Source organism: Heptranchias perlo, chromosome 8 (genome assembly GCF_035084215.1).
Source record: "Heptranchias perlo isolate sHepPer1 chromosome 8, sHepPer1.hap1, whole genome shotgun sequence".
Classification (NCBI taxonomy): domain Eukaryota; kingdom Metazoa; phylum Chordata; class Chondrichthyes; order Hexanchiformes; family Hexanchidae; genus Heptranchias; species Heptranchias perlo.
In genome coordinates, this window is record NC_090332.1 from 45,806,096 (window position 1) to 45,829,119 (window position 23,024).

The window sequence follows — 23,024 nt, forward strand, 5'->3', positions numbered from 1 at the left end:
TCACCAATCTAGAACAAACTGCAGGAGTACTAAAAAGCAAACATGTAACTTTTTGCCAGTTTTTAAGTATTGTATGCACGCCTATATAAGTTTGTCAGCCATTGGTTTTTCCCTATGTGGCCGTAAAACCTCACTGCTAAATTTTTCTGTTGCCCCGGCTACCCAATGGTATTTCATTGTATTTCCCTTAAATCATATGCTGCAAAAATTATAGTCCTGACCAAACTGCCCTTCAGTAGAATATTATACTGTAGCTCTGGCACTCCTATTTGTGTTCTATATAGTACAGCTCCATGTACTGAGACAAGCCTTTCCTTGTCCCTTATTTTGACCAGGTTTCTCACATTGTGCTGCCTCACTATTGTTTAGCTGTCATTGGTTAACTGGTAGTATCCTCCTCTTAACCTATTAGGCTCATTTCTGACCTTGCTCATTGGCTCACAATTTCCCAACAACTCCAGTTTAATGGGGGTGGCATTGTGGGTATAGCCCTGTTTAGCCACAAACATACCATCAATAATGCCTTGTGCACTTCGGGAAATCCAGCCAGATGGTAAAAATGCAGGGCTCTTGTGTTGCTGGCTTTTTTTCCCCCTGGGGAAATTGGTGAATTTAATGGGTTATATAAATAAATCATGTGACCTACATGATAAAAATTGCACTGTAGGTTGGGAGATTTCAATACATCTGCTGTTGAAAAGGACCCAGAGCATAAAAATGCAAGGCAGCAGTTACTATGAAAGCACTGACACAGCCATGTCTGTGCTGAAGGAGGCTTCTTGGTCCAGTTGCAACACACTGCAAAGTTTTGTCACAGCCTCTTTGGGCAATAGTAGTCTTTGTATGCAAGTTTTCTTGAAGCAGCAGCAATTTCCTTGTCCTGTATATAGGTGTAGTGGTGTGAGAATGGTTGTACTAGATGGCATATGGTGGACGTGTCCAAGTTGCAGGCTGAATGTGGCCCTCAAGCTCCTTTTGCCTGTTCTACAAAGCTCCAGAGCTTTCTTTTTTCTTTGCATGTAACTCCAACTTTTACTTCTGATTAGCTTCAACTTGGAAGGTTGGAAAAGGCCGATTACTGATTAGTGGACTTTGACCAATGAGGGAGCAGCCTTCTTGCACAAATTAAAACAGCCATTACTAGTCCTCTAGTCCTGAAAAGTTTGAAGTGTTGTATCTGAAACTTTTAAGTGCCCAAACTTTGATTGGCAATGGACATAGAGGTGGCACTGGAGACAAAATGACCTGGTTAATGAAGTACAGGCATACAGCCAGTTGTTGCTATGGGGCAGGGGGACTGGTTATGACAGATGTGTTCAGACACCTGCTTCAAAAGGTTGTACAACTTTGGCCTAAGATGCAAAAGCACTTGTCTTGCATGCCTCCTCTGATCCTCCTCCTGAACCTGCAACACGAGAGAGAAGGCCAGAGGGATAGCCAAAGCTCTTCTATGTAGGTGGCACAGTTTTCCTAGGGAATTGTCATGTAACAAAAGTCAGTACGAAGAACAGCTCTCTACAATAATCACAAAAATGAGTCCACTTTAAAAGAGAGGAGCCAACAAAGTACCCATACCTCACATGCAGTGCTTGTTTTAAATGGAAGCTGAGCATCTCAGCGTTGTTCCAATTCTCACTATATTAACACATTTTTGGGGGCCTTAATGAAAGCAATGTACATGCTCAGCACCACAGACCATTTCTCAATGTCCAATACACAGCAGCACTACAGGCGCCTATCTTTATATTATCAGCCTCACTAAACAGTTGCCAACACCATATGTACATTAACCAGCTAATTACAACCACATACTCAACATATTTGTAAGAGATGATACTTAGCGAAAGCATAGACATAATTAGGGATAATTCAGGTTAATACTGATTGATTAAAAATTAAATTTTTTCATGTGATTTAGTATTAAATTCTTGCAATCAAGATACAAAGTATCTTTAAAAACTTATCCATTATTTTTTCAGAAAATATATGCTGTGGAGACAGAGTCTTATCAAAACAGTTTAATTCAGTAACAGCATAGCCAAGTTACAAATCCAGTGTGGATTTAGTTTACTTTTTGCTGACCTGAAATTGAATTCTTCCACTGCAAATCATTGTACAGCAGTTCAACATAAATAAACCAGCAATATTAATTCACAGCACAGAATGTTAATTCTGAGGTCTTAATTCGCACACCGTAGAAACAGGAGAGATGTGCAAACTGAGATCACGGCATTATAGAACAGAAAATGAAACAACTGTTCTGTCTACAATGCATTGCTGGCCAAGTATGAGACACTCAACTAAGTCCTGTCTCTCTGTTTGAGATGGATATTAAAGATCCATAGCACTATTTAAAGAAAGGAGGTCTTATGGTGTCCCAGCCAGCACTACCTGAACAGATGATCTCGTCATTCATCTCATTACTGTGTGAGATGTTGCCAGTGCAAAATGGCTGTTGCATTTCCCAAATAACACTCACCAAAGTCCAAGTAATTCGCTGCATAAAGTGCTTTGAGATGTTTTGACAAGATTAGAAGATGCTATTTACATGCAATTACTGTTTCATTTAAGTAACTTGACTCGTCACTAGATTTTTAAAATATCGCAAACCAAGTTGCTGTGTAGCAGAATTAAAGATGCACCTTGAAAGCAAGTTCTTTTTTGGTTCTACATATAATTGCAGCAGGCAGCTTTACAACATTTTCACAGGTCCAACAACTTCAGAGGAGCTACTATTTAACCCGAAAGCCAAATTACAAGCTGCTGTGCAACTTGTGCATTAGACTACTTTGTACAAAATAGATGCACATTTAAGGATGGGGTTAATTTATTTCAAATTTGCTGCTCATAAGCCACAGGCGTCACTGCAGGTTTATTCTCCAACTGACCCATTAGGTAATAAAAACAAAACTACATGTGTGTAAAAAAACATCATTCAAATGTCTGTTGTTTTTACTATTAAAACATACATCAGTTCCCATGATACATTTGATAGTCTTTTTGGTTGCAGCTAGAACTGGGCTCGATTCCCCAGCAATTGCATAAACTCCAGCGCTTCATTCATCCAATTTAGGTGGCCAGTCAACATCTACAGACTGAAGAAATGAAAAGTTAACGTGTTGTTTTCCACCCTGTGTATATAATATAGTAATTACACACAAACACACCATTGATTAATGTACACTAACCTGTAGTGGTTGACACTAAAAGACCATTGTCAGCCTTTACTAATGACCCCAGAAGACCAAGATTGCAAAGCTACTTTTAACACTTTGAACGATGCAGCACCATTCCAATATTCCAGTTTTGCACCCAAATATCCTAATGGATCTCAATGTGCCACCAGGGGAGCTGCTGAGCAGAGAGCAGATACTACGTCACAGAGAGCAAAACGCCATTGAGTGGTGCCATACAGGTTCAGTTTCCCTCTCTGCATCTGTTTGAGGCTATTTTGATTACAGCAAAACCAAGAGAGTCACCAATTGGCCACTTCTTGGCAGCTAGCTTAAAGCCATGGTGACTGAGGATCTGAAGCAGGTTGGCTGCCTTAAATATGTTTGTAGGAAGGGCAAAACAGGACGCAGGGTAGAACGAGAGCTAGAGAACAAACATGAGTGAGCGAAGCAGGCACAAAGACAGAGAATGCATAAACAAGCTAGAGAATGAGCACCAGTGAGACAAAACGCACACAAACAAGAGCGTGCAAACTTGGGAGAGCTGCATTCACAAGAGCGTACACTCGCAAGAGGGGCAGGATTGTACAGATGTGAACAGGGCAGGCTGAAGTGAGACACGGGGAGTTTGTAAGATGGAGAAAATTAACAAGCACGAGACAGAGCAATGCATGCAAGAGGGTCAGAGTACGTACAATAACATGATCATTACGGATGAGAGAGACCTTTTGACCCATCTTAATTCATCTAACCAGAGAGAACCTACAGTTTCCACCACCCCCTCCCCCTCCCATTGCTGAATCCAACTGTTCCTTAAATGATCCCATGGTTTTTGCTTCCATTGCTCCACCTGGAAGTCCAATCCACCGATCGCTCTGTGAAGCATTTCTTGATATCTGTCCTAAATTTACCTTTTTACTAGCTTGAATATGTGTCCCCTTGCTCTACTCTCAATTTTAGTATTCCAGATCTACCTTTTCCATTCCCTTATCAATCTAATATACCTCTAAGATCACCTCTCAAATGCCTCCTTTCCAGTCTTAAAAAGTCCAAGTTTCTCCTGTCTTTCCTCAATGTTCAGCTGTTTGGCACGGAGCACCCTCGTGGCTCTCCTCTGCACTGTTTCCAATGATTGAATGTCTCCTTTGTGACTCAGTGGCCAGAACTGGATACAGTACTCAAAGTGAGGTCTGACCAGAGCTCTATACAGTTTGATCACAATTTCCTCTGATTTGTTTGCTACTGTTTTGGTTAAGTACCTCAACATTGTGTTGGCTCTGTTAATTGCTGCTCTGCATTGGTTGGACATGTTAAGAGTTGAGTCTACTAAGCTTCCGAGATCTCTTTCAGCTTCATCCTTTGGTGTTTCAACACCATTCATGGAGTACGTGTCACTTATTTTTCTTCCTTTGTTAAATGCCTTTTGAGAGTCTAGGTACACCATGTTGTAGGGCTTACTACAGTCCACTTGGGTTGTCACTCCCTCAAAGATGCCAGAAAATTATTAGGCAGGATTTTCTTCTTCTTAATGCATGTTGACTGCTATCTATTGAGGATTATCTATGCAATAATAACCTAAGTTTACTCCAGAGAATTAATTCCATTATCTTACACAGAATGGATGCAGGACTTATGGATCTGTAGGCAGAGTTATCTGTTTTGTCTAACACAAGTCAGAGTTAGCAGGAGAGGCAGCGTGCGTGAGGGCAAGGGTGAAAGAGAGAAAACACGACAGACAGCATGTGTGAGAGCGCGCATAACATGGTTACAATTTGTTTTACTGCAAACAGAAAATTTTAAATGCTAAGGGCTGCAGTTCTACTCTCTGATGCATAATGCCACCGTGGCTCAGTTGGCAGCACTCTTTCCTCCGAGTCGTAGGTTCAAACCCTGCTACAAACCCGAAAACATAATCTAGGTTGATAATTTAGTGCAGTACTGAAGGTGTGCTACACTGTCAGAGGTGTCATCTTTCAGATAAGATGTTAAACCAAGGTTTGTCTGTCCTGGCCAACATTCCTCCCTCAACCTTATCAAAAAACAGAATAACTGGTCATTCATCTCATTTTCTGCATGTCGCCCCTTGCTGTGCACAAATTGGCCAATGCATTTTCCTACATAACAGTGGCTACACTTTAAAAGTAATCAATTGGTTGTAAAACATGTTAGGAGTCTCCTGAGGACAAGAAAGGTGCTACATAAATGCAAGTTCTACTTTATAATACTCAGCATAGTAATTCACAGGAAATTAACTTGTAGCCAGGTGATGTGCATTTGAAACCTTAACAGAAATCCAGTACTCAAATATTCAAATTCAGATTGATGGAAGAAAGCTGATTTTTTTTTAAAAACGAAGCACTGAACCTTGTTCAAGAGCAGGGGCCTGACACAAAAACCCTCGCACAAATTCTTACATGCAGACGTTTGACAAAACAATATAAACAAAAATAATTGGAAAGCTTCTCACCTCTACATCTAGTTCAAGAATGTCTGTCGTCATGTTCATTAAAGTGCCAAGATTCGGCTTTGTACGTCCAAAATCTCCATGTACAAACTCTTTAATATAGCTATTAGAAAGTTAAGAAAACTTCGAAATGGTCAGTGGAATATGTTCAATACCATATACTAAATTTTGGCACTGATATAATCAGCTTATTCGGTATAAAACTTAGTTAGCTTCAACAAGTTCTAAAACAGCCAGATTCTATCATTTGTGTCTATTAAAAGGTCAAACAACTCTAGTACAACTGAGATATATATGAAGGCAATTCATAAGTACTTACAGGTCACCTAAAGAAATTTCACTGAGACTTACACATCAGCTAGGTATTCTATTTATATAGAACATAAAATAAACTGTTCTAAGGCACCAGCCATCCCCAAAGACAGTCAGAGGCCAGAAATCTGCTGGGGTGGACGGTATCCTTGGATGAGCTCACCAGGGTGCATTGTGGGTGCTTGCCTGCTCCTAGAGGGTTCAAAATGCAGCGTACAGTGATCAGTGTCTCCCATCCAGAAAGCGAAATGTTGTGCCCCTGTGGCTCCCTACGTAAGGGTGGATACACTTTTTTTCTCCTTCAGGGGAATTGGCCATGATCCCTGCCTAGACCCCAGGTCAGGCTTGCTAACATTGACTGGAGGCCTGGTTCCACCAGCTAAACCACCACCAATGCTGCAGTGGGTCCTCTGAGCACCGGGGATGCGGGAACTCCCACTATTGGGAGTCCCCTGCCTCCTTCTACGTGCTGCTGGCCTTGTAAGGTTTGAGTATCCACCAGCCCCTTCCAGGGCCCTGCTGAATCCCCAACTTTAGGCCAGAGCCCAGCTTAGCATGAGGCCCACCCCTGCCAGAGTTGCAGCTGGATTGCGCGGGAAGGACTGAGGATTTTCAGCCCAAGGAACCCAGCTTAACACACAGCTCAAACTTCTAGGTTAAGAATTTCAAGGTCCGGCTCGCTTTTGCTTTGAGAAGGTCAACGGAAGCAGGCTGATGGAAAATGAAGCACAGTTCCCTTCAGACTGTGGGTCTTAGAGTCCCGCCTCTATCTCCCAGACAGGAAATGGATCGAGACCTTTCATTTCTTTCTCCATTGAGTAGTTGACAGCCTCAGTTGGTATCCTGAGCTTAACTGGTGCAGTGTGTCGAAGATGTTGGATCAGTAAGACTAATACGGTTCAGCAATGTTAAAATCTACATACATTCTCCAAAAAGATCACAGTTTTTGAAATTTTTCACCTTTTGCTTTATAATTTGTATAAATATAAAAAGATACGTCCCAGCCTGAGTCTTCAAATAAAGACGAAAATTATGTTGATCTACATACTCTACTTTCATGTTGTGTATTACACGGGTTCTTACAGCTAGAGGCCTTCGGTGAAGAACTCGCAATGGAGTCTTCTGGTCAAGCTTTAGGTCCTAAAGAGATGTTTTGGCATTAAACAGGCATATTTGATCATTAGCCATTCCCTTATATTTCATGTATACAATCTGCAATAAAGATATTTTCTTTCAAACAATTGCTACAAGTTTCACATCTTCAAAACTGCTTCAATGCTTATGGAATTCACCTTCCAGCTGCAAAACCCAGACCATCACAGATGTTCTTGGTCTAACTCTCATCAAACAAGCTTTGAAAGAAAAAATGCTTATCCTTTAGAAAGTTTGTTTGCAAAATTTACAAGCACATTTTCTTAAAAATATTTTTAAAAAAGGAAAAGGCCATCAGGACCAACAAACTGGTACATTAACCCTATTTTCCTTTTCATCACCATACCCCTGAATCCATTTGCTCTCTAGAAACACTCCCAACCAAACCCATTTACGCAGTCCAATTCACTGTCCTTCTCTGGTATCTCATCCTCTGGGGGGTAAAGACTCCCAACTTCTTAATTTTAACCTGCGTCCCCTGATATTTGATCCATTCACCATGGTGAACAATTTGCCTGGACCACTTTTGTCAATCGTCTTAATCTTGAAAATTTCACTTGGGTCATCTTGAAGTTTCTACTTCTGTTTTAAACTTTCCGAATATCATGGCACTCAAGTGCTCCAGATTGTTTTGGACATTTTCATTTCAGAAGCAAAAAACCCATCTGTCTTGTCTGTACAGATCATACCAGCAATTCTCAATATTTTAAAACTTACAGCAGTGACAACCCTGAATGACAACAATTCAACAAGACTGTGCACAGTTTAGGTGGGTCTTTGCAACAACTATTTTTATACCACGGCTGATGCTCATCCTCCGCTGTGCAAGACCACCTCTTCCAGGAGGCTTCACAGCAGTGAACTAATACACATCTAACCATTTTATTCAGAACTTCTGGTATTATCTACATACTCAAGAGGCCACTGCACTAACACAAAGACAATAATGTAAAAGCAGATCCCTTGCAAAAGATTGAAGTTTAAGATGTGGGTTCATATACTTTACAGAAGTGCAAATAAGATATCAAAATGCATTTAAGAAGGTAACCAAAGCAAAGCAAAAAGACAAGTGTCCCAAAGTGGTTCAGAGGTTGAGAGATGTCCACGAGATCCTTCCCAATAATGTCCATAAAATCCTTCCCAATGACTGATCAGAACTTCATGAAGTATTCCAGATGGGATCTGACCAATGTAATTTATACAGCCACTTGTTTTAATTTGCTCTCTGTCCCTCTACTAATAGAACACGGTACTTTATGTAACACTTTTTTTTAAAACTACAACTTTGTGATCAGCAACAGATTTATTTAAAACAACTTGCATTTATATAGCGCCTTTAACATAGGAAAATATCCCAAGGCGCTTCACAGATGCAATTATTAAACAAAATTTGACACCGAGCCACATAAGGAGATATTAGGAGAGGTGACCAAAAGCTTGGTCAAAGAGGTAGGTTTTAAGGAGCGTCATAAAGGAGGAGAGAGAGGAAGAGAGAGGTGGAGAGGTTTGGAGAGGGAATTCCAGAGCTTAGGCCTAGACAGCTGAAGGCACGGCCAGCAATGGTGGCACGATTAAAATCGGGGATGCACAAGAAGCAATAATTGGAGGAGCGCAGAGATCCCGGAGGGTTGTAGGGGGCTGGAGGAGGTTACAGCGATAGGGAGAGGCGAGGCCATGGAGATATTTGAACACAAGGATGAGAATTTTAAAATCAAGGCATTCCCGAACTGGGAGCTAATGTAGGTCAGCGAGTACAGGGGTGATGAGCGAACGGGACTTGGTGCGAGTTAGGATGCGGGCAGAGTTTTGGACAAGCTCAAGCTTATGGAGGGTGGAAGATAGGAGGCTGGCCAGAGAGCATTGGAATAGTCATGTTTAGAGGTAACAAAGACATGGAAGAGGGTTTCAGTAGCAGAAAAGTTGAGGCAGGAGCGGAGATGGGCGATGTTACGGTGGTGGAAGTCTGCAGTCTTGGTAATGGAGAGGATGTGTGGTTGGAAGTTCATCTCAGGGTCAATTGGGACGTCAAGGTTGCAAACGGTCTGGTTCAGCCTGAGACAGATTAGATAGATCTCTATCCTGTATAAGGCTGTTCCACTTAACTTTGGCTCCTTGTTCCCATACTAATTATTCCGTACTTTCCACAATGAATATCATCTGCCACCAGTTACCTAAAAGGTCTAAATCCTTCTGAATCTGGTTGCATTGTTCATTATTTCTCCTTCCTATTTTGAAATCATGCTCTTTTCCAACCCCACTTCCACATTCACTTTCTCTCTCATTGTAGAGCTTACTTCCTCCGCTAAATTGTGATTCCCCTGCCCAATCGGAGAATACTGCCAATGTCAGTTTTAAGTTCCTATTAGAGGTCACATGCAAGGATTTGCTAACTTCTCTCCAATGTTCCCTCCTTCCTTCCATGTGAGGCTGCACCTTAGGTGCATTCCGGTGCTTGTCCCAGATAAATGGCAAGCAAAGCCTACAGTGGAAACTGAATTTGAATATAAACATTTACAAAAAAAGCTTGTTATTAGTGTGAAGATACTCAAGACCTTTTAACACTAGTGCCAGGTCAAGTTGCTTGGCATCAGGTTCATTCAGCTAGTGGGGCACTTATGGAGTCCAAGGGGGAGACATTAAAAGGTAATTATTTTTAGACTGAATGGCTAGAAATGCAAAAAACCCACTGCACAGGTTACACCCCATAAAAATTAATTCTCACTGACGCACAAGTCATAGCCCCAAGCTCATGGGTCTTAAAAACATGTCTAAAGATGCAAGTTATGAACCAGATTCCTAGTGTTGATCTCAGGAGTTTCTTTCTCCTTTGAAGCATCTGGCACTCAGCAAGTGATTCTGAAGTTGAGCGACAATTTTGTTCTTTTAGTACCTTTAAATCCTGGAGAAAATCTATATCATTCCTTCCTATAGCTTTCTCTGTCCATATTAGGGCACTGTATGACTTTGTCTTCTCTTCTTCACCTTCCTTCATATGTCCTATCGCCTCCCTAAAGAAAAAAATTGGAAACAAATGACTTGTTTGTTTAGTTAATAAACCAAATTGAAGTGTAGAGCCCAACTTAAATGCTAATTTGATTGGACATGCTTACCTGGTCACTATCTGTAAATCTCGAACTCGGATTTTATCAGTAGAGTTATTAATTTGCTGTAAAGAGTACAAAAAGTAAACACATAAGCAAACCAATTTATAAGTGCCAAGGCATGTAATTTTGTACATCTCTTAATCACCTGTTGAAGTTCTTTTATCTCTTGCTGAATAAAGGATGGTCTATGTGGGTTAAGCAGCTCAATTGCAAAAGGTCTGCCTGGCAACAAAGGAAAAGGAAGGGGAAAAAAAAAATCAGCTTTACCCATTTGGTAGAATATTGAAAACTCTTGATATAGGAATAGCTGTTCATCAAGCAAATTGCACAGTTATTCAAAATCAAACATAATATTCAAATTACAAAATATTCCAACCACCAAATAAATAATCCGTTACGACCAGTAACCCAAAGTATCAATGGTGTCAGTCTTAACTCAGTTGTAGCACTCTCATCCCTGAGTCAATCCCCTCGAGCACATAATCTAGGCTGACACGTCAGTGCAGTACTGAAGAGTGCTGCACTGTCAGAAGTGTTGTCTTTCGGATGAGGTGTTAAATCGAGGACATGTCCACATGTTCATGTGGATGCAAAAGTCCCCATGGACTATTTGAAAAGGAGCTGGAGAGTTTTCCTGTTGTCCTGGCCAACATTTAGCCCTCAACCAACATGACTAAAATGGTAATTTATCTCATTTATTATTTGTGGGACCTTGCTTTGTCCAAATTTGCTGCTATGTTTGCCTACAAAATACCAGTGCCTACACTTCAAAAATAATTGACTGGCTGTGAAGCACTTGTGGATGTCCTGAGGACATGAAAGGTATAAATGCAGGTCCTTTCCTTTTATTCAAAACTCGTTGAATTTCTCCCAGAGCAGCTCAGTGGTACTCAAATGCCCTTGTCTTTCATAAGATGTGAGACTCACGCACCTCTTCATTTAAAATAATCTTTAAAAGTACAGTTACAGCCATTCAACTATCACGTTTAATTAAAGGAACAGGATTAAGCCATTCAGCCCCTCGGGCATATAATCTACATCATGATTAACTATAAAGTATCTCAGCTGTACAACTTCTGCTTTCCATCTTATCTCACTCTGACTGTCTGGTTTGCTCAAGGATGTTTCCTCCTTTAACAGCAAGGGTAAGTGCCCTGTTGCATGTACACCTTCTCACCATATGCTAACTATCCCATCATTCTTGGTGAGCCTCTCAAGATACCGCAAGATCTAACTAAAGACAAAAAATATATTTAGCAATATAGTATAAAATATTAGCATATATGTAGAGTATAAAGTATCAAGCATGTAAAATATCAAGCACTATCCTACAATGAGAATAGCATAACATTTGCATTACGGAGCTCTTTCTTTCTGACATGCTCAGGATCAGAAAGAGAGCTACTCCATCATTCAATTAGATCATGGCTGACCTGTACATCAACTCCATTTCTCTGCCTTTGATCCACACCCCTTGATACCCTTAACCTAACGAAAATCTATCACTCAGTCTTGAAAATTTCAATTGACACAGCACCCATAGCCTTTTGCGGGAGAGAATTCCAGATTTCCACTATCCTTTGTGAAAAAGTGTTACCTGATTTCACCCCTAAATGGCCTAGCTCTAATTTTAAGATTATGCCTCCTTGATCTAGATTCTCCACCAGAGGAAATAGTTTCTCTGTACCTACCCTATCGAATCCATTCATCATTTTAAACACCTCGATCAGATCACCCTTCATCCGTCTAAACTCAAGGGAATACAAACCAAGTTTATTCAACCTGTCCTCAATTTAACACTTTAAGCCCTGGTATCATTCTGATGAATCTGAGCTGTAGCCCGTCAAAGGCCAATATATCCTTCCTGAGATGCGGTGCCAAAAACTGAATGCAGTACTCCAGATGGGGTCTGACCAAGGCTCTGCACAATTGAAGCATAACTTCCTCCCCTTTATATTCCAGCCCCTTTGAGGTAAAGACCAACACTCCATTAGCCTTTTTAATTACCTTTTGTAACTGTGCACTAGCTTTTAGTGATTTGTGTACATGGACACCCACATTTGTTTCAAATTCTTGAAACATTTCCTGTTTGTGGTAACAGAAGTACTGCCATAATCTATGCTGAATTTCAAAAATAATTTCAGTAACAGGAAACATATTTATCTTAAATGTCTGCAGTTTAATCCAATACATAAGCAGATTGGTTAATATAAAGTAAGGCGCATCACTCAAAGCCAAAACATAATTACCATTTCCCAAGGCTCTGACATCGACATCTTCTCTTCCTGAAGATGAAAAATTGAAACCTGCAGGTGTAGAAGTTTTTCAGAATCTTATCAAATTATAAAGTTTTTCTAATCCAAGTTGTAAATTTACATGATTACTAATTCATTACAATGCCATCCAATCAGATTACAAGAATGGCAATGTAAATACATACTTCACGAGGGTAAACTGACATGAATTAGATGGGATCAAAAGCGAAATACTGCGGTTGCTGGAAATCTGAAATAAAAACAGAAAATTCTGGGAATACTCAGCAAGTCAGGCAGCATCTGCGGAGAAAGAAACGGAGTTAACGTTTCAGGTCAACGGCCTTTCGTCAGAACTGGAAGAAGTTGAAGATTTAACAGTTTTTATCAAGAAACAGAGCCAGGGAAAGGGGAGTGGGAGAAGGAAAGAACAAAAGGGAAGGTCTCGGATAGGGTGGAGGGCAGGTGTGATTAAATGACAAAAGGGATGATGGTGCAAGGCAAGGAGGGTGATAATGGGACAAGTAAAGAAACAAAAGATGGGTCTAGAGGAGCTGTAAATGGCAACAGCAGAACCATTACCAGCACCTGCTGCCCGAAAAAAATGGGAGCAGTGGTTATGATCTAAAGTTAATGAAATCAATGTTCAGTCCAGAAGGTTATAAAGTGCGTAATCGAAAGATGAGGTCCTGTTCCTTGAACTTCAGTTGAGCTTCATTGGAACAGTGTAGGAGGCCAAGGACAGAGAGGTCAGAGTGGGAGTGGGACGGGGAATTAAAACGGCAAACAACCGGCAGATCAGGTTCACGTTTGCGGACTGAGTGGAGGTGTTCAGCGAAGCAATCACCCAATCTGCGTTTGGTCTCCCCAATGTAGAGGAGATGGCATCGTGAAACAGCAAATATAGTTCTCTCTACTCCCCTCACTCACTCTAACCTACCTCCTTCTGAACTTGCAGCACTCTGTTCTCAGGTCCAACCCTGACTGTCACTAAACCTGCTGACAAGGGTGGAGTGGTTATTGTTTGGCGAACAGACTTTGTCGGAGAGTTGACATTTAGCCTCCGCATCTCCTCCTACCTCCCTCTGGACCATGACCCCACCGCCGAGCATCAAGCTGTAATTTCCCAGACCGTAACTGACCTCACCTCCTCTGGAAATCATCCCCCCGGGGCCTCCAACCTCATAGTCCCCCAACCTCGCACAGCCCGCTTCCAGCTCCTTCCCAAGATCCACAAACAGGACTGCCATGGGAGACCCATCGTTTCAGCCTGTTATTGCCCCACGGAATTTATTTCTTCCTATCTAGACTGTATTTTTTCTCCCCTTGTCCAGTCTCTTCCGACCTACATCCGTGACTCTTCAGGCGCCCTCTGTCACCAACAGTTTCCAGTTCCCCGGCCCTAACTGTCACCTTTTCACCATGAGCGTCCAGTCCCTCTACACCTCCATCCCCCACCAGTACGGCCTGCGGGCCCTCGGTTTCTTCCCTGAACGAAGGCCCAACCAGTCCCCATCCACCACCACCCTCCTCCGCCTGGCTGAACTTGTTCTTACATTGAACAACTTCTCCTTTGACTTCAGTCACTTCCTCCAAAGAAAAGGAGTTATGAGAACCCATATGGGTCCCAGCTACGTCTGCCTTTTTGTGGGATATGTGGAATATTCTTTGTTCCAGTCCTACTCAGATCCCCTCCCTCACCTCTTTTTCCGGTACATTGATGACTGTATCGGTGCCGTTTCCTGCTCTCGTCCCAAACTGGAAAATTTCATCAACTTTGGTTCCAATTTCCACCCGTCCCTTGCCTTCCCACGTCCACCTCCGTCTCTTCCCTTCCCTTCCTTGGCTTCTCTTTCTCCATTTCTGGGGATAGGCTGTCAACCAATATCTATTATAATCCCACCGACTCCCACAGCTACCTTGATTACACTTCCTCCCACCCCGCTTCGTGTAAGGACTCTATTCCCTTCTCCCAGTTTCTCAGTCTCCAGCGCATCTGTTCTGCCAATGCCACCTTCTACACCAGTGCTTCTGATATGCTTTCCTTTTTCCTCAACTGAGGATTTCCCTCCACTGTAGTTGTCAGGGCCCTCAACCGTGTCTGTCCCATTTCCCGCACTTCTGCCCTCATCTCTTCCTCTCCCTCCTAAAACCATGTTAGGGTCCCCCGTGTCCTCATCTTCCACCCCACCAGCCTCCACATTCAATGTATCATCCTCCAACATTTCCACCAGCGCCAGCGCGATCCCACCACCAAACACATCTTCCCCTCCCCTTCCTTTTCAGCATTCCGAAGGGACCATTCCCTCCGCGACACCCTGGTCCACTCTTCCATCACCCCCAACAAGGTGTCCCCAAGACACCTTTCCGTGTGAGCACAGGAGATGCAACACCTGCCCTTTCATATCCTCCCTTCCCACCGTCCAGGGCCCCAAACACTCCTTCCAGGTGAAATAGCGATTTACTTATACTTCCTTCAATTTAGTATACTTTATTTGCTTCTCACAATGCGGTCTCCTCTACATTGGGGAGACCAAATGCAGATCGAGTCATTTTGCTGAACACCTCTGCTCAGTCCGCAAGCATGACCCTGAGCTTTTGGTCGCTTGTCATTTTAATTCTCCGTCCCACTCCCACTCAGACCTCTCTGTCATTCGATTAGGTGCTATACAAGATTAGGGCTCATGGGTTTGTGGGTAATATATTAGCATGGACTGAGGATTGGTTGACAGACAGAAGAGAGGGAATAGGAATAAACGGGTCATTTTCAGGTTTGCAGGTTGTAATTAATGGGGTGCCGCAAAGATCAGTGCTTGGGCCTCAGTTGTTTACAATATATAACAATGATTTAGATGAGGGGACTGAGTGCAATATATCCAAGTTTGTTGACGATACAAAGCTAGGTGGGAAAGTAAGCTGTGAGGAGGACGCAAAGAGACTGCAAAGGATAGAGACAGGTTAAGTGATTGGGCAAGAGATGGCAGATGGAGTATAATGTGGGGAAATATGAAATTATCCACTTTAGTAAGAAGAATAGAAAAGCAGGATATTTTTTAAAAGATGAGAGACTAGTAAATGTTGGTATTCAGAGGGATTTGGGTGTCCTTGTACATGAATCACAGAAAGTTAACATGCAGGTACAGCAAGCAATTAGGAAGGCAAATGGTATGTTGGCCTTTATTGCGAGGGGGTTGGAGTATAAGAGTAAGGAAGTCTTGCTGAAATTATATAGAGCTCTGGTGAGACCACACCTGGAATACTGTGTACAGTTTTGGTCTCCTTACTTAAGGAAGGATATACTTGCCTCAGAGGGGATGCAACAAAGGTTCACTAGATCGATTCATGGGATGAGAGGGCTGTTCGATGAAGAGGGATTGAGTAGAATGGGCCTATATTGTCTGGAGTTTAGAAGAATGAGAGGTGATCACATTGAATTGTATAATATTCTTAGAGGGCTTGACAGGGTAGATGCTGAGAGGCTGTTTCCCATGGCTGGAGTCTAGAACTAGGGGTCATAGTCTCAAGATAAGGGGTCAGCCATTTAGGACCGAGATGAGGAAATATTTCTTCACTAATAGGGCTGTGAATCTTTGGAATTCTCTACCCCAGAGGGCTGTGGATACTCAGTCGTTGAGTATATTCAAAACTGAGATCGATGGATATTTGGACACTAAGGGAATCAAGGAATATGGGGATAGGACAGGTAAGTGGAGTTGAGATAGATGATCAGCCATGATCTTATTGAATGGTGGAGCAGGCTTGAGGGGCCGTATGGCCTACTCCTGACCTACTTCTTATGTTCCTATGTCTTCGGCCTCCTACACTGTTCCAATGAAGCTCAACGGAAGCTCCAGGAACAGCACCTCATCTTTCGATTACGCACTTTACAATCTTCCAGACTCAACATTGATTTCAATAACTTCAGATCATAACCACTGCTCCCATTTTTTCAGCAAGTGCTGGTAATGGTTCTGCTGTTGCTATTTACAGCTCCTCTAGGCCCATCTTTTGTTTCTTTACTTGTCCCATTACCACCCTCCTTGCCTTGCACCATCATCCCTTTTGTCATTTAATCACTCCTGCCCTCCACCCTATCAGAGACCTTCCCTTTTGTTCTTTCCTCCCCCCCCACCCTCCCCACCTTTCCCTGGCTCTGCACTTGCTTAAAAACTGTTAAATCTTCAACTTCTTCCAGTTCTGATGAAAGGTCATCAACCTGAAACATTAACTCTGTTTCTTTTTTCATAGATGCTGCCCGACTTGCTGAGTATTTCCAGCATTTTCTGTTTTCATTATGAATTAGACAGGAGGTGGGAAAAGAAAAGTATAGGAGAGAAGAACTGTTCTGGTCACTTTGCGTCGTGGCATTACAAATGAATTCAAAAGAATATTTTTACAATGTTACTACATATTGAAATCAAAGCAATTCTTAACCCACAATTTTTCCACACAGTCATTTAAAATAATAATCTGGTTCAAAATATTTTAAGTAAGTGGGACTTAGACAAGGGAACAGATCTTGCATATTTCTTTCTCTTTATACATAATGGAAAAGTTATGTCGTAAATATAGGCAAAGACTTGTATATAATGATAGCAGCACTGCCTGTCTTTTCAGAACTAGAGGATTTCCTCTCTCAATGTCTGCTGTGCTATGAACAGCTTGACTGCCGCCTCAGTGGTCTCACACACAAGCATACTCAAATCAACACTTGTAAACATGATAACAGCAAAATTAGTACTGCATGAAATTACAGTAGAAATGGAAAACCACAGTCAATCATCTACATTGATGGCTGCTGCAATGTTTATTAGTGCCATTGGAAAATAACATGCTAAAGCAGCCTGACAGGGCAGAGGGTATGATGCTGCCTTCACTCCACTATTATTGTCTATAACATTTCTCTCCACATTTCAGATAGAGACTTCACATTTTAAACCTGATCTCCAGGTCAGTGAATCAGATCTCGATATTTCTCGAAGAAAGCAGGGGTGGGGTGGGGGTGAGGGAGTGGCAAGGAGATGAAGGGAGGAAGAGAGAAGTGCAGAGGTGAAGTAAGATGAGGAAAAAAAGAAAAGCTAACAAGTAATAGGTTAAGGGGTGGCATGTGACTGAACAACTGATTCATAATTTTAAAAAGAAACAGATCATCAACTTGCCGTGGCGAAAACTTGCTGTGCCTCCTATGTCTAAATATATTTTGAACACACTCGCCAGTAATTCCCGCGGGGGTTGTCCCAATTGTCAGCCATAACTTTGGCAGAAGATCAGTGGAAATCCCATAGAAATGGCGTAAAAGGTGGTTTTTCCAAAGTTTCAGCCAATCTTCCACCGAAGTTATGAGTTTGAAGACGCCCCACAGAAATTCTATCCCTATAGTAACTGAGTTTTAAGATGGAAGTTGGGAATTCAGTTTAAAATGGATGTCGGTCAGGCTGTTCGAAAAGACTGATTCCTTTTAAGTTCTAGTGGTGGTGTTTAAAAGGTATCCACAGCACAGCAAAAAGTTGACCAAATTGTGCAATTGTGTTATAAAAGAATCTTTCAACTGCCTTCAGTTTAGTCTCTAATTTATATTACAATTGCGGGAAAACATCTAGACTCTGAATTGTTACGAAGCAAACAGCACTGTTACTTTGATATTCAATTTAATCAAATTAATGGATTTAAAGGATTTCCCCATCTTCAAAGGGGAAAGCCTCCTTAAAAAGCAGGCTGTCACATCAGTTTGACAATTCTTGTTCTGAGCCTGAGCATGGCAGAAGGAAGAAACTCCATAATGCAAATATTATGCTATTCTCACTGGTGGATAGTGCTTGGTATTTTATACTCATAGTTAGGTTGGATCTTGTGGTAACTTGAGTGGCTCACAAAGCATGATGGGATTGTTAACATATAGTGAGAAGGAGTACATGCAACAGGGCACCTACACCTGCTGTTAAAGGAGGAAACATCCTTGAGCAAACCAGACAGACAGAGTGAGATAAGGTGGAAAACAGAAGTGCAGCTAAGATGGTTTATTGGCAATCACAATGTAGACTAAATCAAGAATGAACAATGGAACAGGTCAGATTGAATTTATATGATTTAAATAGTATAAGAACTAACATAATTAATAGGCGGTGCGCTAATTTAGGGATAATGGAAAGTACTGAGAAAGAGAGAGATGAACTCAGATCAGTTCATGGAACACAACCTTGGAGGTATAGATAAGAGTGGGGCCTCATGTAATTCACTGGTGTGAATGGAAGTCTGTTAGGAGTTGTTTACTTATGGGTATAAATATGGCACTGGCACTTCAGGGTATGGCTCATTTCATCTTAATTGCTTGACCCAGCTGAGATGTCCCGGACTGTGATTATGACTTCTGTCCTTATGATCTGTTAAGAGTAGGTTGTATAGCTTTAAGATCTAGCTGTATACCGTACTTTCCTGTACCTTATGGGATTTTGGACTTAATATAGTTATACATAAAGCATATATGTGTTGAGATTCCTTGAACATTCTGGGTGAACACACGCACCCAGGCCAACACTCACAAAGTGAAACTTCATCGAACTACAAGATTGTAGCTGTAGAGCGTAATAGACTGTTTCCTTCAAAGGGAAAAGAAGTCTTACCAGATTGACGCTTCACTGGAATGAGTACAATTGTTTTGCCGTGCACTATAGAAAAGCTTTCTGTTTCTGTAAACCTTCAAATTGTAAATAAAATTTCTTGACTGTTTTACCATATATTAAGTGGTCTAGCATTTGATGTTTTCTATCTTCCAGATTGCCAAGGCACCTATGAGCAATTTACTGTAAACAGGACAAATGTTAGCTCTGGGCTTTGTATATTAAGACAGACCACTGCATCACAAGCTTGGATCATGGAAAGTCAGATACCATCATTGACAGAAACGGTAATGTAAAAAGCCTAAACCTGAAAACATGCATCATTTAAACATTTTCTTTTATACGGGTAACTTACTAACTACTTTAAACATCTTCTTCATTGGCTCTCCTATAAGTTCCTCCACTGAAGATTCCATTTTTCTTTCTCCATCTATTAACCAGGGGGTCTGTGGCAGAGTCCTGGAGAACTTGTTATATCTTCCTGAGAAAAACACGGGAATCCACTTTTTAATCTTCAACAAATAAGTCTCTGCATGTGGGTCATTTGGCACATTCATGACCAGATGGACTGTGTCACAATTGCTAACAATGGCACACCATGTTTGGTTAGCAAAATACAATGTTCAAATGAAGCAAGTTAAAGGATATTTTACCTTCTGCCGCCCTCGCAGATAAAATGGTTCTTTATTTCAGAACTGACAAAACTCACCTAACTGAGCTATCATTGTCTGAATGCTCAATATTTTCTTTTTTTTTAGTATCACATCATTGTAGGTACAGCACAGGAGGTGGCCATTCGGCCCACTGTGCCTGTGCTGGCTCTTTGAAAGTGCTATCCAATTAGTCCCATTCCCCTGCTCTTTCCCCATAGCCCTGTAAATTTTTTCCCTTCAAGTATTTATCTAATTCCCTTTTGAAAGTTACTATTGAATCTGCTTCCACCATCCTATCAGGCAGTGCATTCCTGATCATTACAACTTGCTGCATAAAAAAATGTTTCCTCGTGTCACCTCTGGCTCTTTTGCCGATTACTTTAAATCTGTGTCCTCTGGTTACTGACCCTTCTGCTACTAGAAACAGTATCTCCTCATTTACTTTATCAAAACATGATTTTGAACATCTCTATCATATCTCCCCTTAAACTTCTCTATTCTAAGGACAACAACCCCAGCTTCTCCAGTCTCTCCACATAACTGAAGTCCTTCATCCCTGGCACCATTCTAGTAAATCTCTTCTGCACCCTTGCTAAGGCCTTGACATCCTTCCTAAAGTGTGGTGCCCAGAATTGAACAAAATACTCCAGCTGAGGCCTAAGCAGTGTTTTATAAAAGGTTTAGCATTTGTACTCTATGCCTCTATTAATAAAGCCCAGGATCCCATTTGCTTTTTTAACAACCTTCGCAACTTGTCCTGCCAACTTCAAAGATTTGTGTATGTACACCCCTAGTTCCCTCTGTTCCTGCACCCCCTTTAAAATTGCACCATTTAGTTTATATTGCTTCTCCTCATTCTTCCTACCAAAATGCATCACTTCACGTTTCTCTGCGTTAAATTTCATCTGCCATGTGTCTGCCCATTTCACCAGTCTATGTCTGTTACTATCCTCCACATTGTTTAGGTATATTTCCGAGTTTCATGTCATCTGCAAACTTTGAAATTACACCCCCTATACCCAAGTCCAGGTTGTTAATATATATCAAAAAGAGCAGCAGTCCTAATACTGGCCCCTGGGGAACACCACTGTATACTTCCCTTCAGTCTGAAAAACAACTGTTCACCACTACTCTGCTTCTGTCCCCTAGCAAATTTTGTATCCATGCTGCCACTGTCCCTTTAATCCCATGGGCTTTAAATTTGCTAACAAGTCTATTACATGATACTTTATCAAATGCCTTTTGAAAGTCCATATACACATCAACCCCACTGCCCTCATCAACCCTCTTCGTTACTTCAAAGAATTCAATCAAGTTAGTCAAACACGATTTTCCTTTAATGAATACGTGCTGGCTTTTATTTATTAGCCCACTTTTCCAAGGGACAATTTATTTTGTCCCGGATTATTGTCTCAAAGTTTCCCTACCACAGACGTTAGGCTGACTGGCCTGTAATTGCTGGGTTTATCCCTCTCCCCTTTTTTGAACAGGGGTGTAACATTTGCAATCCTCCAGTCCTCAGGCACCATTCCCATATCCAAGGAGGATTGGAAGATTGTGGCCAGAGCCTCCTCCTTTATTGCTACAATGGCAGCATCCTCTTCTTTAGTGAAGACAGATACGAAGTATTCATTTAGTGCCTCAGCCATACCCTCTGCCTCCATAAGAAGATCTCCTTTTTTGACCCTAATCGGTCCCATCCTTCCTTTGACTACCCTTTCACTATTTATATGTTTATAAAAGACTTTTGGGTTCCCTTTTATGTTAGCTGCTAATCTATTCTCATACTCTCTCTTTGCCCCTCTTATTCCCTTTTTTAGATCTCCTCTGTACTGTCTATATTCAGCCTGGTTCTCTACTGTATTATGAACCTTACATTTGTCATAAGCCTCCTTTTTCTGTTTCATTTTAATATCTATATCTTTAGTCACCCAGAGACTCTAGCTTTGGATGCCCTTCATTTCTCCCTCATAACGACGTGTCTACTCTGTACCTGAACCAACTCCTCCTTGAAGGCCTCCCATTGTTCAATTACTGTTTTGACTGCCAATCTTTGACTCCGATCCACCTGAGCAAGATCCCTTTTTAATCCCTTTTATTTCACCAAAATTGAGTTGGATTCAAATCGTTCCTTAATGAGTTGGTACTAATTTTACATGGATTTCAAATCTGCTATGTGAAGGTACAAAGGTTCTCAAGTTGTAAAACTGTGTTAAATAGTGTAACACAGGTAAAGGTTATACCTGTAGGTGTAAAACAACAGGACAAAAACAGAAAGCACATTTCTTGCTGTAATACCATCTGTCTGAACTATTTATATGGGTGCAAAATTAAAATGCTTAAAATTGGTTACAAATAGCCATGTTTCATATAAGGGTTTGCTGAACCTGTCTCGTCTGTATTTTTTGCAATGGCATCTTATTTAATAGATACAATGTCTGGTCTAGGGAAAGCTTTAACACCGATTAAAAGATTCTGTTCCTCCAATGTCCTAAAGCTAAATTTTGCGGCAAAAGTGGCTAAGAGTACTGTTCTAAGAAGCAGACATCTAATGTCCTCAATATTTAAAACCAATGATTTACAGATTACAGGAGGAAAGGGAGTTCAAGAAATAATTGCTGCAATGCAAGGTCTTCAAGGAAGTCCCTAACAAAAGAAATTTGTCTTACCTGCCACATAGACTGGATTGTGAGTGCATTGAATTTCCTGAACAATACAGGAGCCTTTAGGTGGTTCGACCTGATAAGGAAACTGCCTGTCAAAGATCAAAACACAATGAATCTGAGATTTCAGGTCAATATTCCATTAAATCTACATTATATTACAATCCACCTCCGTAAGCTACTTTTCAAAACAATTTCAAGAATCATTGCACATACAATCCATCCCATGAAATTATTGCATGCCAGGTTATATAATAACCCAGTTTTGTGCACATTTAAATCTGTACGAGTGATTCTGTGCAAATAACTCACATTCCAAAATTATTTAAGGATGTTCATTTTATGAAATCAAGCTCAAATTTACTTCTATCTCTGTGATCACAGTTTCAATCTCGATACTGAAAACTTCTTTACGATCTCTGATCTTCAAAAATGCAATTGTTTTTTTTTCTTATTTTCTCCTCTTCCCTGTTCAGTCTCATTTTGAGTTAGTTGTTGTGGGGAAGGGGGGGGGGGGAGCCAGTACTCATCTCTGCTAGCATTGCTCCATAACCAGCTGGTAAATGTGAGAGTTCCACATGATTTTCCTTCCTTCCTCCCTGGTCTCTGTTTGGCATCTGTACACAGTTCTACG

General features: G+C 41.3%; 1 protein-coding gene across 4 annotated transcripts in view; it reads right to left on the reverse strand.

The window, feature by feature from the left end:
• Positions 1 to 2,003: 2,003 nt before the first annotated feature.
• pus10 (pseudouridine synthase 10) overlaps positions 2,004 to 23,024 on the reverse strand; it is a 74,503-nt gene continuing 53,482 nt past the window's right edge. For all 4 annotated transcript variants that reach the window (XM_067989057.1, XM_067989059.1, XM_067989058.1 and 1 more), the window contains 9 exons: positions 22,397 to 22,482; positions 19,430 to 19,555; positions 12,455 to 12,511; positions 10,351 to 10,427; positions 10,212 to 10,267; positions 9,992 to 10,109; positions 6,947 to 7,089; positions 5,641 to 5,740; positions 2,004 to 3,095 (listed from right to left, as the gene is read on the reverse strand). In XM_067989057.1, coding sequence (XP_067845158.1) covers positions 3,057 to 3,095; positions 5,641 to 5,740; positions 6,947 to 7,089; positions 9,992 to 10,109; positions 10,212 to 10,267; positions 10,351 to 10,427; positions 12,455 to 12,511; positions 19,430 to 19,555; positions 22,397 to 22,482 — 802 coding nt within the window. In that variant the 3' untranslated portion in view covers positions 2,004 to 3,056. The remainder of the gene's footprint in view (positions 3,096 to 5,640; positions 5,741 to 6,946; positions 7,090 to 9,991; positions 10,110 to 10,211; positions 10,268 to 10,350; positions 10,428 to 12,454; positions 12,512 to 19,429; positions 19,556 to 22,396; positions 22,483 to 23,024) is intronic.